Raw genomic sequence first — 16,782 nt, 5'->3', positions numbered from 1 at the left:
AACATCTATTTTTACCGTCTGTACCCTGCGGAACAGCGTAGGGAACAATATTTGTGCATATCTGCCAGCAACAATCTTTTACAGGCTGAAGAAACTATTTGACAAAAAACATCTTTTGCTCGGATGATGCAGATGTTACAGAGGCTTGTTCTGATTCGTGGTACGGCCTGTAACGCCGATAGCCAGCACCATGACTCACAGTTTGAATGCTTCCACTGGGTACATTGGAGCGGCCGGCTGCCCTCAGCGAAACGCCGTAGTGTTAGCCTGATGATGTAAAGCTGTGATTATCATATGCTCCCCCTGCCTCCCATCTCCTCCCCCACATCTTCTCCTACTTTGTCCCCCAGCTGTCTCCTTTGCTCTCTGTCTCTCAATAACCCTCTTCTCTTGCCCCTCTGTTTTCCCGACATTAATCTTAAATCTTTCCCCCTCCCACTTCTGCTTCTTTCTCTCCTTCCTCTAATTATTATTTGCATCTAATCTTGTCTTACCCTTTGTCTTTCAGGCATCAGAGCTGGGCATGACATCAGCATTTTACAAGTACATCCTCACCACCATGGTAAGAACATACCATTTCCACCCTACATCTTGTCCTTCAGATCCTGTGTCCTGCTCCTCTTCTTGTGTTCCCTTTGTGAGTGAATTAAAGGTGCTCTGTGCTGTAAAAAAGGTAAGATAAAGTGTGAGGAGAGAGAAAAGACGGATGGGAAGAGATGAAAATGGTACAAGGATATGTTGGAGGAGGATGAAAGAAGAGGCAGAAGAAAAATGGGTCTGAGGTGAAAGTGATGATAGACGTGATGTACCCCACCTTTGCTACGCTTCCAGTGTTTTCTTCTGCCACTTTATATACTCTCCTCCCCTTCAACCATTTGAATTAATGTGTCACCTTACAGTGAGTGCCTGATTTTTCTTTTCCCCTCTCCGCCCTCTGCTCTTGTGCTCTAGATGCTGTATCTCTCATATATCTGTGAAAAGCGTTCCCATCAACCTCTCTTTCTCCCGTGTTGCTGTTTTCATGATTTCCTGGCTTTCTATAGCCTTTATTTTCTCTCAGAGATAAGATGTCAATCCTCGTAGCTTCAAACTTCTCTTTGCACAGTTTTTTTTCTTCTGTGCTAAGATTTGACGCATTGTCAACAATGTCATTCTCTTTAATTGTCTCTCCTCTTTTGCTCCTCTGTAGGACTTTCCCCTCCTGAGACTGGATGATATAGTGGATGAACAGTCCAACATCGTAGGTTTCTCCATGTTTAACACCACCCATCCCTTCTATTTGGAGTTCATCAGGAGCCTCAACTTGTCTTGGAGGGAGGGCTGCGATTTAACATACCCCGGCCCTGCGGTCAGTCTGATGGACACATGAATACTATTCACATTCAGGAATTATTTTCTTAAGTTTTTATGTTGTGTACTATGACATTAAAGGACTTCTATCCTCACACTGATTCATGGCGCCATGAGAGATCCGGCCAGTCTGTTTGCTTCTATTTAATGGGTATTGATATATCCATCTGTGCTTTCTCCCCTACGGTTTACTCATACCACATATCCCTTCACTTTCTTATTCCCTCTAACCGCTCAATCATGGACCTCCTCTCACCTCATTGCGTCTTTTCCCTTGATATCTTGTCTGTCTCTCCCATTGTTCCTCCCCCTTCCTCTTCCCCCCATTCTCCCCCCCTTGCGTGTGCTCCCTCTCTTGCCTCCACAGCTCTCGTCTGCGCTGATGTTTGATGCAGTGCATGTGGTGGTGGGGGCGGTGAGGGAATTGAACCGCAGTCAGGAAATAGGAGTGAAGCCACTCAGCTGCACCTCACCTCAGATCTGGCAACACGGGACCAGTCTTATGAACTATCTACGCATGGTAATCACTTGATGAATCTGTCTGCCATCTGTAGCATCCTGAACAATCACCTGCATGCTTGTAACCACGTACGTGCAATCACATACATCAAGACAATGAAATGAATTACGAGCTTCATGTATTCACATCCTCTGTAGCTGTTTGCATTTGTCTGTCCTCTCATCGTAGTCAAGTTGCTGTTTGCAGAAACAACATTTTTTGGATTGATTTTATTCATGCAGAAAATCTGAATACTGTGAGAGAGAATTCCTTAAGCCAAACACATGAACACATGAATTGAGATATTCAGAGCTCCTTTATCATCTGCCCCTTAATCAATTCAAATAAGATGAATTTGCAACCATATATATATATGATTATTGAAAAGACATGAGTCTGCTGGATTGATGTATCTGGCATTTGTAAATGTGGACAAAATCGTTTCAAATGTTGAGTAGGAACGACCACCTCGGACTCGAGTAGATGATGGATTTTTTTTCAATAATTCAGATGCAAAACAATTATCAGCATAAAAAAATTATCTGCAAATTAGTCCCTAGTGACAATGATCCTTGTGGTCCAACTTGAAACCGTCTGTCTTTATTGTCTGAAATTAAAATGTGTTTCACCTGGAACTAGGAAGCACTCAGACAGTGCATGCCTCCACCAAGGTCGACTTTTGGCCCCTAGCACTTTTGGTCTCTAGTCCTAATTAAACCTGCAAGAATTGATGAGCAGTGTGTTTTCTGCAGTGTGTTTTCTGTAAAATGAGAGGGAGGTGAAACCTGATGATATTTGTATTTTTCATGAAGCAGCAGACTACTCCTTGAACTGTGGTTGCAAATATCACTTCTTTTGTTCACTAGGTGGAGACTACACACCTATGATATGTTGTTTCACATTGCGACAGACATTGATTACGCAATCTAATTTTTATGTAAATTGATGTCAGTTGCGGCGGCATGGTGGTGCAGTGGTTAGCACTCACAGCAAGAAAGTTGCGGGTACCAGCCCCGGCTCAAGTACGAGGTCTTTCTGTGTGGAGTCTCCATGTTCTCCCTGTCCCTGTGTGGGTTCTCTCTGGTACTCCAGCTTCCTCCCACAGTCCAAAGACATCAAGAGGGGACGAGGTTGATTGATACTCTAGATTGACCGTAGGTGTGACTGTGAGAGCCAGCAGTTGTCTGTCTCTATGTGTTGGCCCTGCAATGGACTAGCGACCTATCCAAGGTGAACCCCGCCTCTCGCCCGAAAGCTGCTGGGATAGGCTCCAGCCCCCCCCCCCCCCCCAACCCTTAACAGGATAATCGGAAGACAATGGATGGATGGATGGATGGATGGCATTTACATCAGTTACACTTCCTGTAATCACTAAGTGGAGCATTTAGTAATGAACAATATATAAAAAGACCTGGATTCTTATTAAATGCGTGAAGTTCAGAAAAAATCTGCCCACGTGGAGTTCAGTTACAACAGTAAAAAACAAAATATCAGAATTTAATGCCGTGAAATCAAAACTCGCAGTCCTCACAGTGACACATCACCAAGTTCTTGATGTGTGTCTGACCTAAGTCGGGACAGATCTGACTGACCCACCAGCAGGAGTCGGTCAAAATACATAAAAACACATAATGCTCGTGGAGCTAATCATATGAAAATGAGGGAGAAAAAAGTCTCAATTGAGACACAATCAGTAAATGTTTGGCGTTTTTGCATGATAAATGAGTTTAATCAGTAGTGGCTGATTCATGTTTTCTAGATTGACTTCCTGATATATTAATGAAAGCTGCATTCAGTGCCACCCTCGTCTCATCTTGCATCTTGTTATTCTTTGTCATCTCCCATCCCTTGTTTCCTGTCTGTCTCCCTCATCGACGACCTGTTGTCAAGGCAGCCTGAGCCCCATCCCTCATTGCCTCCTCCCCACCGGCTGGACATCTGTCTTTGTTAGTCAACATCATGGTGTGCTCCATCTTCAGCACCGTGCCATTCGTCATAGATTTCTCTGCCAGCACCTGGGTTTTGGAGAGTCGGAGCTGAGCTGTGAGGTGGAGTTCCCAGTCTTATTAGGGAGCTGTTGACTCGCTCTGCTGCTCTATCTGAGCCTCTCGCTCAGTGAATATCTCCTGGTTGATCCGAAGACGCTCAACCCTGTCTGGTCCAGCCTCAAACACTGTCTCTGTTGCTCTTGCTCTTTGTCTCTCTCTGTCTTTCACCCTCAGTGTCTTCCTTATCAATGTAGATAGTATCTGTTTGCTATGTGACAGTGAGGAGAAAAATGTGTGGTTTTATGTAGACAACCATCCAACTCACTCTTTATTTCTTTAGCTAATTCCCTCAAACTCCTCCCTGTTCTCAAATTCTTCATCACTTACTCCATTTTTCTGTCTGCCAGGTGGAGTACGACGGTTTAACAGGTCGTGTTGAGTTCAACAGCAAAGGTCAGAGAACCAACTACACGCTGCGGATCCTGGAGAAACATCGGGGAGGACACAAAGAGGTGAGGAGTCACCTGTTATCACCTGTAGTTACAGCCAAGTCACCGATATAGTTTGATGATGTCAGGGGAGAGTCTGACCGAGTACAATGTCTTTATACCTTTTGAAGTTGCTGTGTGACACCTGATTCTCCTCGTGACCTACAGTCAGGTGTTGGTCATGTTTTAGCTACAAACACCCTATCAGTTATGTAAGTCAGTGGTTATGAAATGAGCCATTTGATAGGACACATTTTCAGCATGGCCTGGTTAAGTTTTGGCAGAAAAAAAACACAAGGTTAAAGTAAGGAAAATATCATGGCCCGGAAAATAAACACTGTTTTCATGGAAACAGGACGACAATACTTATCGTTAAATGAACAGACTACCACTACTATCCACTCACATATCCTGACAAAACAGCTTGAACCATAATAACAGCTTTGCCCACTTAGTAAAAGAGAAAAGTGTCCTGCAAGATGGAGTTGCAGAGTGCGTTCACTGCTCCCTCCATCTCTGTATACAGATTTTCCATCCCTTTTTCCTCCTTTGGCTATAATTGCTGTGGTCATTTGATGGAATCAGACACATGATTTTAAGTCTTTCTTCATGCTTGTATGTACAACCTCTGCTGGTTCTGGCATGGACAGGTGAGGAATACAGCTACTTTTATTGTCTATTCCATCTCCTGAACGTATTTGTGATGTCCCAGATGTTTTGGGGGCTTTTTTACTTCTTCTGATCCACAGCTAGATGTTGACTGGATATTTTCTGATTTAACAACATCAAATCCTTGCTTTGTTCATCTCATGGCCACAAACCATATTTAAAATGAATGTTTGTATGTTTGTTTTGTTTTGTACAGAACCTTTTACGGTCCTGATCAGAACACGCTCATCATTACTTGAGCTCAACTTGATCAGTTCTAACTGTTGATCTACAGGATTGTTGTTCAGTATTTCGTAGAACATTTCACATCATTTCTTTAACCCAAGCTTTGATAATGATGACAGGACTTGACCCCGCGTGCTTCCTTTTCCTTTGTAAAGATCCCTTGCATTTTCTTCATTTTGCTGTGTTACATAATAACCTTTGGGGTCTGAGGATCTTGTGGGTTTCAGTCACATTTAGGCCCGGGCTATTAATCAGTATTATCTTCCTTGTCATCCACCATTTTTCTTGTGATGTTAATGTTTTACAAATAATTTTTTTAATGAGTAATTGCAAATGCAATTTAAAATCCCCTACACATATTCCCCCTTTACCTATGCTAGATCTTCCCAGGGTGTCAGGGCTTTTAGATTATTCGATCTGGCATTTTTAAGCCGTGATTTGTTGGAGCAAAGCCTGTCATTATGTGCTGTTGCTTTTGTAGTGAGCATTAGATGAAAAGGTGAGGGAAAATCAAAATGCATTTCAAAGTCAAGCTTAAATGGAGCCTAAGCACACACAACGCTGCTCCTCCAGATGAAGGGCATTGTATTGCAGTTCATGACTGGTGGAAACACTTGCTCTCCACCTTCTGAATAGGTCTTGCTGGGATTTATGATAAGACATCTGCCTCCCATGTTAACACTTAATGCCGCCTAATCACTGTGGTTAAACCTAGACTTTAATTTGGTGGCAGAAGTTGTGATAATTAACATTTTAACTCTGCTCACTTCCGTAACACCCACACTATTGGCGGGATGTGGTGGTTCACAGAGAAAAGGCCACTCTTAAATGTCAGAGCATGATAAAGAGCATCATAGAAAACTGTGATTCTGTCTGAGGAGTCATTACCTCTCGTGTGGCCGGTTGAAAGATGTACATGATATCTCCTAAAGAATGCTTCTGCCAGGTGGTTCTACGCCTATACAATGGATAGGTCATAATCACACACTTATGTACTTAAGTGGCTTTACTATCTCATAAATTGGAAATATGTGAGTAGTTTCAGAAAGATGTTCATAAAGGAACACAAATATGGCAATGAAATTACTGATCGTTTTCACGATTGTCCCCGTCATCTTGTCACAGCTCATTGCTCGGCATGTAAACAGCTTGTCGTTATTGTTCGGGTTTTTTTTTTTTTTCAGCGGTGAATAGCATGTGTATGGCTCCATTACTTACTTACTTACTTATGCTCCTTCTCCTCAGTGGAGCATAAGGCTTTAATTATGTTCCTCCACCGATCACGGTTATGCCTCACCCCATGAGAGGCGCTTTAACTGCAGCCTCTGTCGTTCCTCTGGATTTCTCTTTGGGTGAAGAACCTGGTCTGGGGGCATGAGTAGCTTGTATCCTGGCTACACTTAGGCAGCCAGTCTTTGAGTAGAGTTGATTGTTTATATCATACTGGGTCAGATTTTTTACAATCTGAAATGAGCTGACTTTATCCAGGGTATGGCTCCACTGGGAACAACTATATCTGTGTATATACACATTATCTAACAGTATACTGAAGCAAAGAAGAGAAAACATGCAAAGGTGCTCTACAAACCTGCCCAATTAAATGATACGCACCTATTGGCCATGTTGTAAAAAACTTATAGGTTTTATATAAAGTATAAAAAGGAGCCAACCCATTCCAAAATAAATGCCCTGTGCACAGCACAGTACAGCGGATGAGGCAGGCAGGATGTTTTGCATAATTTCAAATATATGTAAATGTATGTATGTAAATAATGTGAATAAGTTCCCTCTTAACTCAACTTGTTAAAAAAAACTAAACTTACAAAAATAGAAACAAAAATTAACAAAAATTAACCTGATGCTACATCCTGTTCATTCTTCCTGCTTGTACAGTATTTTTTTTTTTAAATCAAGACGTATTAAAGAGCAACATATAAACAGCAGTTTTATAAAAGCTCATCTCTTTCAATTTAAAAAAAAAATCTGTTTAAGATGTTGATTTACTTCAAAGGCCATTTTGGAGACTTAAATTTATGTAGGCTGAGAAATGTTCCTAATATTTTGTCTGTCCCGTTCACATGAACGAGTTTTGATCAGATATTAGGAACAGCTCTAAGCATAATAGTTCAAGAAGCGTAATAAAAAAATGTGATTCACTGCAGGGCTGTTGTATTATACTTTATAGTAGCCTGACTGTTTAATGTGGCTAATCTGCCTACTTAATCTGCAGTAGATGGTCTGGAGCCTCCCACAGTAGTAAAACAGTTGCAGTGAGAGCTTAACAGTACATTATTTATCCCGCAATAGCCATTGATTTTCTATCGCTTTCTCTCCTCTGTTAGATTGGGATCTGGTACTCCAACAACACACTGGCAATGAACTCCACCAGTCTGGATATTAATGTCTCAGAGACGCTGGCAAACAAAACCCTTATTGTCACCACTATTCTGGTAAGGTCACACTTACCTTCTGGGCCGCCACGCTGGTGAGGTCAGAGTGGGTTGCGTGTGTCTGTGCAGGCTCATGCTGTGCTGTGGTCTCCTTCTTCTAATTCTGCTGTCACTTAAGCTGTCATAGAAACTGTCGGATCACAGCGAAAGATGTGTGACTCGATTTAGCCTGAAGCCTGTGGTCCTAAAATTACGCTGAAAAGAAATACGCTTTACATGAAAACAAATGACATATATAATCAACTCAACAGTTGGCTTTGTCCTTTTTAACACCTTTTTTTTTTTCACAAACTAGACACACAACCTGGTTCTTAATAAGACACACACCGGCATTTGTGAAGTGATTGATTTTATTTAAGTGGAACTGCACATTACCTAAACTTGTTCAAAACCCTGTTCCACATCTTTGCTATGTCTGCCAATTGGGGGCTGGTGGAGACTACATATCCTGGCATAAATGCAGGTTGCATGATGCATCTGTCGAGGAACTGTGGACAAATAGCGTGATCCTGACATTCCCAACGTCCACCTGATTAAATGCCTCATGGTCAGGTGAAAAGAAGTGGCAGACAACTCCACATACAGAAACAAGGGAGAAGGCTGTGGCCCTCCCTGTGCCGTGATCAGGACCGCTGATGAAATAAGGAAATAACATAAAGACATCTTTCACAAACTTTAAACACACAAAACCTGACCCAGCATCACTGATTGAACCATTAAAAATACAGATATCATGTTCATGTCAAAAAATGATTTTCACAATAAAATTCACATTTAACTTTTATATTTCAAATAACTTATTGTAAAATATGTAAATTGCATGGATGCATTGTGTTCTGAGTCCCTCATGTGGTCCGTGTGTGTGTTTTCAGGAGAACCCCTACGTGATGCGTAAAGACAACTACCAGGAGTTCCAGGGGAACGACCAGTATGAGGGCTTCTGTGTTGACATGCTGAGGGAGCTGGCTGACATCTTGAAGTTCTCCTTCAAAATCAAACTGGTGGATGATGGGCTGTACGGGGCCCCGGAGCCCAACGGTTCTTGGACTGGCATGGTTGGAGAGCTGATAAACAGAGTGAGAACACATACACACACACACACACACACACACACACACACACACACACACACACACACACACACACACACACACACACGCACACACACACACACACGCACACACACACACACGCATGCACGCACGCACGCACATACGCACGCACGCACATACGCACGCACGCATGCACACATGCACACACATACACATACACACATACACATACACAAACTTGTAATTGTGTGAGGACCCTCACTGTTATAATGTGTTGTGTTGTCCTGACCTTAAACATCACAAATAAATGCCTAACCCTGACCCTAATCTAATCGAACCTTCACCTTATCCAATCTAACCCTGAACCCAAAACCAAATCTTGACCTTCACTTGACATTCATTAGCATAATGCACTCCCTAGTCCATTACCCTTCACCCAACCACACCAAGTGGCTTAACCCCAACTCTTACCCTAAACTGAACCTCAACACAATATGAACATTAACCCACGAATCAATTCTGAACCCCAATATGACCTTAAAAGTTGTCCCTCAGAAAATGGGGACTGACCAAACTGACCTCACTAAGATGGTTGTGTGGTGCCTAGTATTTTGCCCTACAAGGCATATTGGACCCCGCTAGTAGAGAGGATTCAGTGATTTTCCAGGCCCCACACTGTATAATATTGATTATTATAATGGTCACACACACCCAGACCAGTATCCTTACACTGTGACATTTGTAATAAACACACATACTGTATACATATACACTGATAAACATACACACACACACACACACACACACACACACACACACACACACACACACACACACACACACACACACACACACACACACACGCGACGTATCCCCAAACCACAACTCTGCACTTACTTCCCATGTCTCAAATTGCCCTCAGAGGGGAGTGAGACTCTTATCTAGGACAAAAGCTGACTTAATAATTCCCCCACAGAGAAAGGTTGCATTGCTTCAAATTGTCTGTGCCGTCTTTCCTTGCAGTAGCCCCTCTATACCAGCTTGTTCCCTCCTCTTCCTCTCCAAGTCCAAGCCAAGTGTGTATTTGACAGACATTCTGGTTGAAGCAGGCTAATGAGAGCCCCTCTTTGCTTAATTACCATACGGTATACTTCAATTACCAGACTGCGGTCCCTGTGTGGGGCCTGCCACACTGGTGCTCCCCCAGCTCTCCATGCTTCCTTTGCCTCACTGCCCTCCCCACTGCCTGATCACTCAGCTCTAATTAGCGGCCCATGTTCATCAATTAGCTTTTAATGGAAGAGATGGAGGGGCGGCAGTGCAATCAGAGGCATACAAGGGGTTATCCAGGTGGAGAGACCAGCCACCCAATGCATACTTGCAATTAGCCTCGATGGCAGGTAATGCGTGTGTATGTTTTTTGTGTGTGTGTGTGTGTGTGTGTGTGTGTGTGTGTGTGTGTGTGCGCGCGCGCGTGTGTGCCTATTGCCAGAGATAATTGGAAATTGTGCTGGACTGTATGTTTTTTCCAAAAGTGTTTTCAAGTGAATTGTTAGAGAATGTACATTTTATCCTTGGTTGCTCGGCCACTTGAGCTTCCTCTCCCTGATACTCTGCCAAATATCATTTTCTTACCCGGCTACTATCTGTCCCTCCATTGACTTATCTATCTTTGTCAATCCTACAGAAAGCAGACCTGGCAGTGGCAGGCTTCACCATCACATCAGAGAGAGAGAAAGTCATCGACTTCTCTAAACCATTCATGACCCTGGGGATCAGCATCTTGTACAGAGTTCAGCTGGTAAGGATGTTATCTGGGGCTGGAGGGCACCCGCGGAGGATACTCGCTACACATCTTATACAGGATTTCATTTCTTTTGTTTGCAATGCCTTTTAAACAGAGGAGACTACAAGCTATGAAGCTTAAAAAACTCAGAGTGCATTTGCATGAGAGTTTATCTCATAAAGCTTGGATTGTATTTGTATGCGGTGCGCAGCCTCCACAGTGACCACACTGAAATTCATAGGTGTAAGAGGTGCTCTGTAACTCGCTAACAGTCACAGCTTTACATTGCTAATGAGGTTTTGGGTCCAAGCCGACTATGCTTCAGCAGCAGGCATTGTGAAACAGAGCGTATATGGATTGTAGCATTAGCGGATCAAAGCACTGCAGACTTCTCATCAGAGTGCAGTAAAGGACACAGTACTGCCCTCCTCTGGTGCAAAGGGGGCATTTTGTTGACTGCTGAGATGTGACCTCTTTTTTGAACTCACTCGCTGTCTGTCACTGTCTATCTCTGTTTCTCCATCTCTCTCCCAATCTTTGTCTCCCTCTGTTTCTCTGTACCAGGGGCGGAAGCCAGGTTACTTCTCCTTCCTCGATCCCTTCTCTCCAGCTGTCTGGCTCTTCATGCTTCTTGCCTACTTAGCTGTCAGCTGTGTGCTCTTCTTGGCTGCAAGGTCAATACATTACATCACACACTGTGCCGATAGTCTTAAGCTCACACCTGTGTCATTTATCTTGTTAAACACAGGTTGGCTGTTACATATTGGAATATTTTGCATCACACAACCTCCCGCTGACAGCTTGACACGTATCGCACAACGTTAGTTATTAACATGACAAAAGCATTGCAGTGCCATTTGACCTCAAGGTCACCCGCTGTGCTTGTGTTTCCCTTCCAGGCTGAGCCCCTATGAGTGGTACAACCCTCATCCATGCCTGCGAGAGCGCCGGGACATGCTGGAGAACCAGTACACTCTTGGAAACAGTTTGTGGTTTCCTGTTGGAGGCTTCATGCAGCAGGGGTCAGAGATCATGCCTCGAGCCCTGTCCACCAGATGTGTTAGTGGGGTGTGGTAAGTGACGCATTGTCTGTCTGTTTTTCTTTACATGTGCCATCCAGTTAAACCCCTACAAACCCTGTAAAATTTGGAGTACATGCAAGGTTTTAGATTCTCTTGAAAGATAAAACTCCCCAGCAGTCTACTCACCTTCATGCGTTTTGGGGGTTGGGTGAAGTTTCCTAATCAACAAAACACTACTGGACTTTCACAAGCAAAGATATTGCAGTTGTCCCACACACAACTGAAGCGAATGGAGACTGATTTTCAAATGAAAAAAACCCAACATAATAAAACCATAAAATGCCTTCATACTGCTTGTTTGAAGTAATCCATGTGTACTGAAACCTCCTCAAGTCAAGAAGCCTTTACTGTAGCTCCCAGCCATGATGTCAGTGAAATTTTTAAAAACAACTTGGCCGTTCAGTGCTTCAGAAACTTAGATATCTTTGGACAAGCAGCATGGGTGCATTTTATGGTCTTTCACATGGATTTTCTTATATTGTGAATTTGGTCATCTCTTCCTTTGAAACCCGAGCTGCGTTTCGAAAAAAAACCCTCAACTGACCTTCCCCCAGTATGAAGGTGAATAGATATTGACTGAATTGTTTCTTCTTTTTTCTTTTTTGGACAAGCTATCCTTTTAAATATACTCAGACACTTATACCAATGGAGACTTGTAAGCTAGGAGCATTGATATTGGTTTGTCTGGTTTATGCGATTGCCTCTTGTAATCATTTGAATCAACAGAATCTTAAGAGCCACAGCATTCCGACCATGCTTCGCATGTGTACCTACTTAGCCAATGGAGTATTAAGTGATTTAACTGTCAGAATGTCATGTGTGAGGTTTAAATTTAAATTCAAATAGGATGGAAATAAATGAAAACACTAAGAGATTGCATACTGCTGCCAAGGAGAAAAATACAGCAAATAGTTATATCCTGCCAATGGCCTGGAGCAGTTTTCAGGAGCCAGCAGCTACAGTTTGATACAAATCACCCCCAGAATTTAAACACTTGTTCTTTCAATTATTATCTATCTTTCCTTCAGATTTAATCAGTATTCATTCATAATGAATATCCTGCTAACAAACAGACACAGAAGGGTAAGCACATAAAAAAGGGCCTCTTTGCAGACAAGAAACATAAAATTGCGGGGGGGGGGGGTAATAAATGCAGATTACAACAAGAAGACATGATTATACAAACACGCTTTTTATTCATTTAAAGATGTGTCTATTAAAGCAAATTCACTGGCTTCCTCATTTCTTCATCAACGACTTGCATTTTTCCTCAAGGTTGCTTTTTAAGCACATTAAGATAATGATATTTACATTTTTAATTTTAGGCATATTGCTGACATATAGCTCTTTTCAGTCCCTCGGGACTAACATTTCATGCAAACAATACAAAAGTGCTAAATTCACAGAAACAGTAGCCTGATGACTTTCCTGTGGCAACAGGGTGACTGAAAAAAAAGTGTGAGAGGAATAATCATGGCTGAGAGCTAAAGAGATAAGGCGTAGAGGAAGACAGGAGGAGTAAATTACGCAGTTGAGCAAGATCTGAGATAGGGGGATATTATTAAGTATCGTGAATACAAGATGTTCTGAAACTTGAGCACCTTTTCCTGCCTCATTTTCCTCTTTCATCCCTCCTCTAACTGTATCTCACAGGTGGGCGTTCACACTTATAATTATCTCCTCCTACACCGCCAACCTGGCGGCCTTTCTGACAGTCCAGAGGATGGAGGTTCCTATCGAGTCTCCAGACGACTTGGCTGATCAGACCAACATTGAATACGGAACCATTCATGGAGGGAGCACTATGACCTTTTTCATGGTAGGACTGATTGCTCTGATTGGATTATTTGAGAGTAACTACATGCACAGATTACATTTGCTCGAACCATGTGTGGGATTTAGTCTAGCATTGGACAATAACCTAAATGGCCTTCAAAGCAACACAAGAAATATTTGTGCAATCAAGTGCGAGTTTTTTTTCTTAACGGCTGTGCTCAGAGTGACTGCTTGTCCTTGTGTTTGCCACAATATCTCTGAGGTCCTCTGTTGTTTTCTTTATGGCTGTTTGTTTTGAGCGGATGACTGCCTGTATTTGCTTATGAGAGAGCTTCCGGCATCTGTGTTGGCATCTGTGTTTGTCATAGAGCATGCGTGTGTGTTGTTGTCTTTCTGTGTAGGTGTGTTTGCATATGGGAGAGAGTGTAGGTGAGTGTCAAAAGAAATATGTATTTGTTTATTTGTGTGCACGCTCAGGGAATGGCTACATGCCAGTTTGTGAGCGTGTGTGGTTTGCTTTCTCTTGCTGTTTAGGATGTAAGCGAGTGGTCTGGCTGCCAGCATAAGCCCGTTTTAGTGCTACAGTACAGTACCCATCACTTTATTGGACAAAAATACTCATTTATTGTCACATGTAAAAACAGGGATAAAATATATAATTGTACACCTCAAACATGTAATCCTGTTTTATTTTAACCCGCTGTGCTGAGCCACCTTCTATGTGCTGATTTACCCCGTCTGTATGAAAGATGATGCATCAGCTACGCCATGAGCAAATAATCTGTTCCCTTGATTCACCTCGCCTTTTCTTCCCTCCCCTCTTCCTCTTCCCTCTGTTTGCCATCGATGTACCCGCCTTGTCATTATTCACACTGGATTTTCTCATCTCCACATACGTTGCTCCCCTGTTAATCTAGGATGCAACTCTCTTTCTTTCTTTCTTTCTTTCTCCCCTCCCTCTCTCTCTGTCTACCCTCTTTCATTTCTATCGATCTGCAGTTGATTTCTGCTTCGAGATAAATGTGAGAGACAAAGGTTTACATCTGGTCAGGGTTTCATTGTGCTCCCGTTGCTCCGCAGAACTCACGGTACCAGACCTACCAGCGGATGTGGAACTACATGAACTCCAAGCAGCCCAGTGTATTTGTGAAAAGCACAGAAGAAGGCATCGCCCGCGTGCTCAACTCCAAATATGCCTTCCTGATGGAGAGCACTATGAACGAGTACCATCGTGGCCTCAACTGCAATCTCACCCAGATAGGAGGTCTCCTGGATACCAAGGGATACGGCATTGGCATGCCGCTGGGTAATTTTTGTCCTTCTATTTTGTTATACAATACGATTCGATCAATATTGTAATACTTACTGACAAATTCAAAATAGAACTGAAAATCCTACTTGGTGTATACAGTAGCACTCCACTCATCTGTTAACTAGTACATGACATTATATTGATAACTAAAGAGGCAAATTGAGTCAAAACTATTTTGTTCAAAATTTCAATTCCACTTTACTAGAACGATGTTTGAAAAGTTGCAAAACTGAGCACAGTAAAAGAAGTTCTTGTAGTCGAACACCGAACTGATCACAATAGGATTTGGGATTTATATACTATATTGCAATACAATACAGTATCAATACCAGGGGCTGAGATAGTAATACAGGAAAAAAAAAAGTATTGTGATTTTTTTAATCAATTTTATTATACAGCCCTATTAAAAATTATGTAAATTAACTGTCCTCATATCCTTATTTTAATCTACTGACACAAATTTTAGAAATGGTTTAAACACGTCATTCAGACAGTGAAAAGTATTTCAGACGCCCACAAGAATGGAAGAAGATCAAATGGCATTTCAAAGCCTGCGAGCCCCCACACCAAACGTTCGGTCACGTTTTCTTGTTTCCCTCAATTGACATGTCAGAAGATCAAGGTGCATGACCTCATCGGGGTTTAAAGGTCATACACTTTCTCTTTTATGACATATCATTCATCAATAAATTGGCCTTAAATCAGTTTTTAACAGTGACAGCATGAAGGTCCCTCCAGAGGCTTCGACTGAAGGAACATTTCTTGGTCCTTTAACAATCACACCCACAGTATTTTATTGTTCCTGTGTTACGGCCTGTGGATAAAGGTGAGATGACAACCTTTTCACTGAAAGAAATTAAATTAGGTAGCATTTAGTTGGAGAGGACATTTAAAGATGTTGTTAATCTTTTGGCAAATAGTAATATGATATTTATTACTACTGTATATTTTAATTAGTGTACACAGTAGCCTTATCATCTAAAAATACAACCTCTTATACTGAGCAATACTCCATTCAGAAAACCACTATGGTCTTTCCACTGAACAATATCAGGACACCCATAAAACAGAGAGGTCTTACAGGAGCAAAACCATGCGCTGTACTGGTTTCGATTCCAATTTGAAAAATCGTTTCCGCATAATACATTTCTCTCTTCCTTTTTTCTCTTCTGCCACTAGATGAAGATGAACACAGAATGTAAAAAAAAAAAGAGAGAGTGAGAGAAAAAAAACCATTTCATAATAACACATAATCAACAATGTCTAAAGATGTGAATTTGCTGATTACTAATTGCTGTTTCATCTTAGTAGCTGAACTCTTTTCAGTCCTAAAATAGTCAAGGGCACCATCATTAGTCTGGAAGCTATTTACAGTTGAGAGGAAAGTAGGTCACCTATAGCCCGAGTGACCTCTTTGAGGAATATAGTGGGTATTAAGTCTTGCATTATAGATCCATTATCAGTCTGACAGAGTGTGGGTGTTTCAACGTGAGTCATCTGAAGTACAAAAATTGAGACCTTATCAACACAAAGAAAAAATACTCATTAACTGAGAGACGGAGATGTAGGAACACCTGCATGAGATCAATTATGTTAAATGGACACATGTAGTTGTGCTGATTTGAGAGATACGATGAATGTCTTCTGCGTGGTTAATTTTTTTTTTTAATCTAAGGGATTAGTAAGTATCTCAACTGAAAGTAATGAACATGCAGTTAATTGCTTTTCCACACACGTCCAGCTCCTCTGAAGCCTTTTAGCACTTAGAGGTGGTGTCACTGAATCACAGTGATCTGTTCTAATGAAGCGGATGAAGGAATGGCTAGAGAGGGAGGAAGAGTACAGAGAGTGAGATGTGACGGTGTGAGGGAACAGAGAGGCAAAGCAGAGTTACAGTAGAGCAGAGGTGGGGGGGGGGGGGGGGGGCTTATTGATGACCAGTTGAGGAAATGCTGACATATTTCGAAATAACTGAAGGGTCATTTCATCAAAAATGATATTAAAACATACTCACCTCAAGTCATGCAGACCCACTGTGATGTGCTCGCCTGTTTTCTTGGCAGAGAGGAGTCACTGCAGGGTTTAAACCAGGGGTGTCCAAACTG

General features: G+C 42.1%; 1 protein-coding gene across 2 annotated transcripts in view; it reads left to right on the top strand.

Moving 5' to 3' along the window:
- The window catches only part of grik5 (glutamate receptor, ionotropic, kainate 5), an 88,507-nt gene that overhangs the window by 63,085 nt on the left and 8,640 nt on the right, over positions 1–16,782 (top strand). For both annotated transcript variants that reach the window (XM_086218140.1, XM_086218139.1), the window contains exons 7-17: positions 509–562; positions 1,190–1,348; positions 1,718–1,870; positions 4,245–4,349; positions 7,562–7,669; positions 8,542–8,745; positions 10,409–10,522; positions 11,072–11,181; positions 11,407–11,580; positions 13,243–13,408; positions 14,446–14,671. In XM_086218140.1, the coding sequence (XP_086074266.1) occupies positions 509–562; positions 1,190–1,348; positions 1,718–1,870; positions 4,245–4,349; positions 7,562–7,669; positions 8,542–8,745; positions 10,409–10,522; positions 11,072–11,181; positions 11,407–11,580; positions 13,243–13,408; positions 14,446–14,671 (1,573 nt within the window). The remainder of the gene's footprint in view (positions 1–508; positions 563–1,189; positions 1,349–1,717; positions 1,871–4,244; positions 4,350–7,561; positions 7,670–8,541; positions 8,746–10,408; positions 10,523–11,071; positions 11,182–11,406; positions 11,581–13,242; positions 13,409–14,445; positions 14,672–16,782) is intronic.

This window comes from Aulostomus chinensis, chromosome 11, assembly GCF_037954235.1.
Source record: "Aulostomus chinensis isolate RoL2024-O1b breed Wild chromosome 11, RoL_Achi_v1.0, whole genome shotgun sequence".
Lineage (NCBI taxonomy): Eukaryota > Metazoa > Chordata > Actinopteri > Syngnathiformes > Aulostomidae > Aulostomus > Aulostomus chinensis.
Note: the sequence above shows the minus strand (reverse complement) of the source record. Positions and strands in the feature narration are given on the sequence as shown.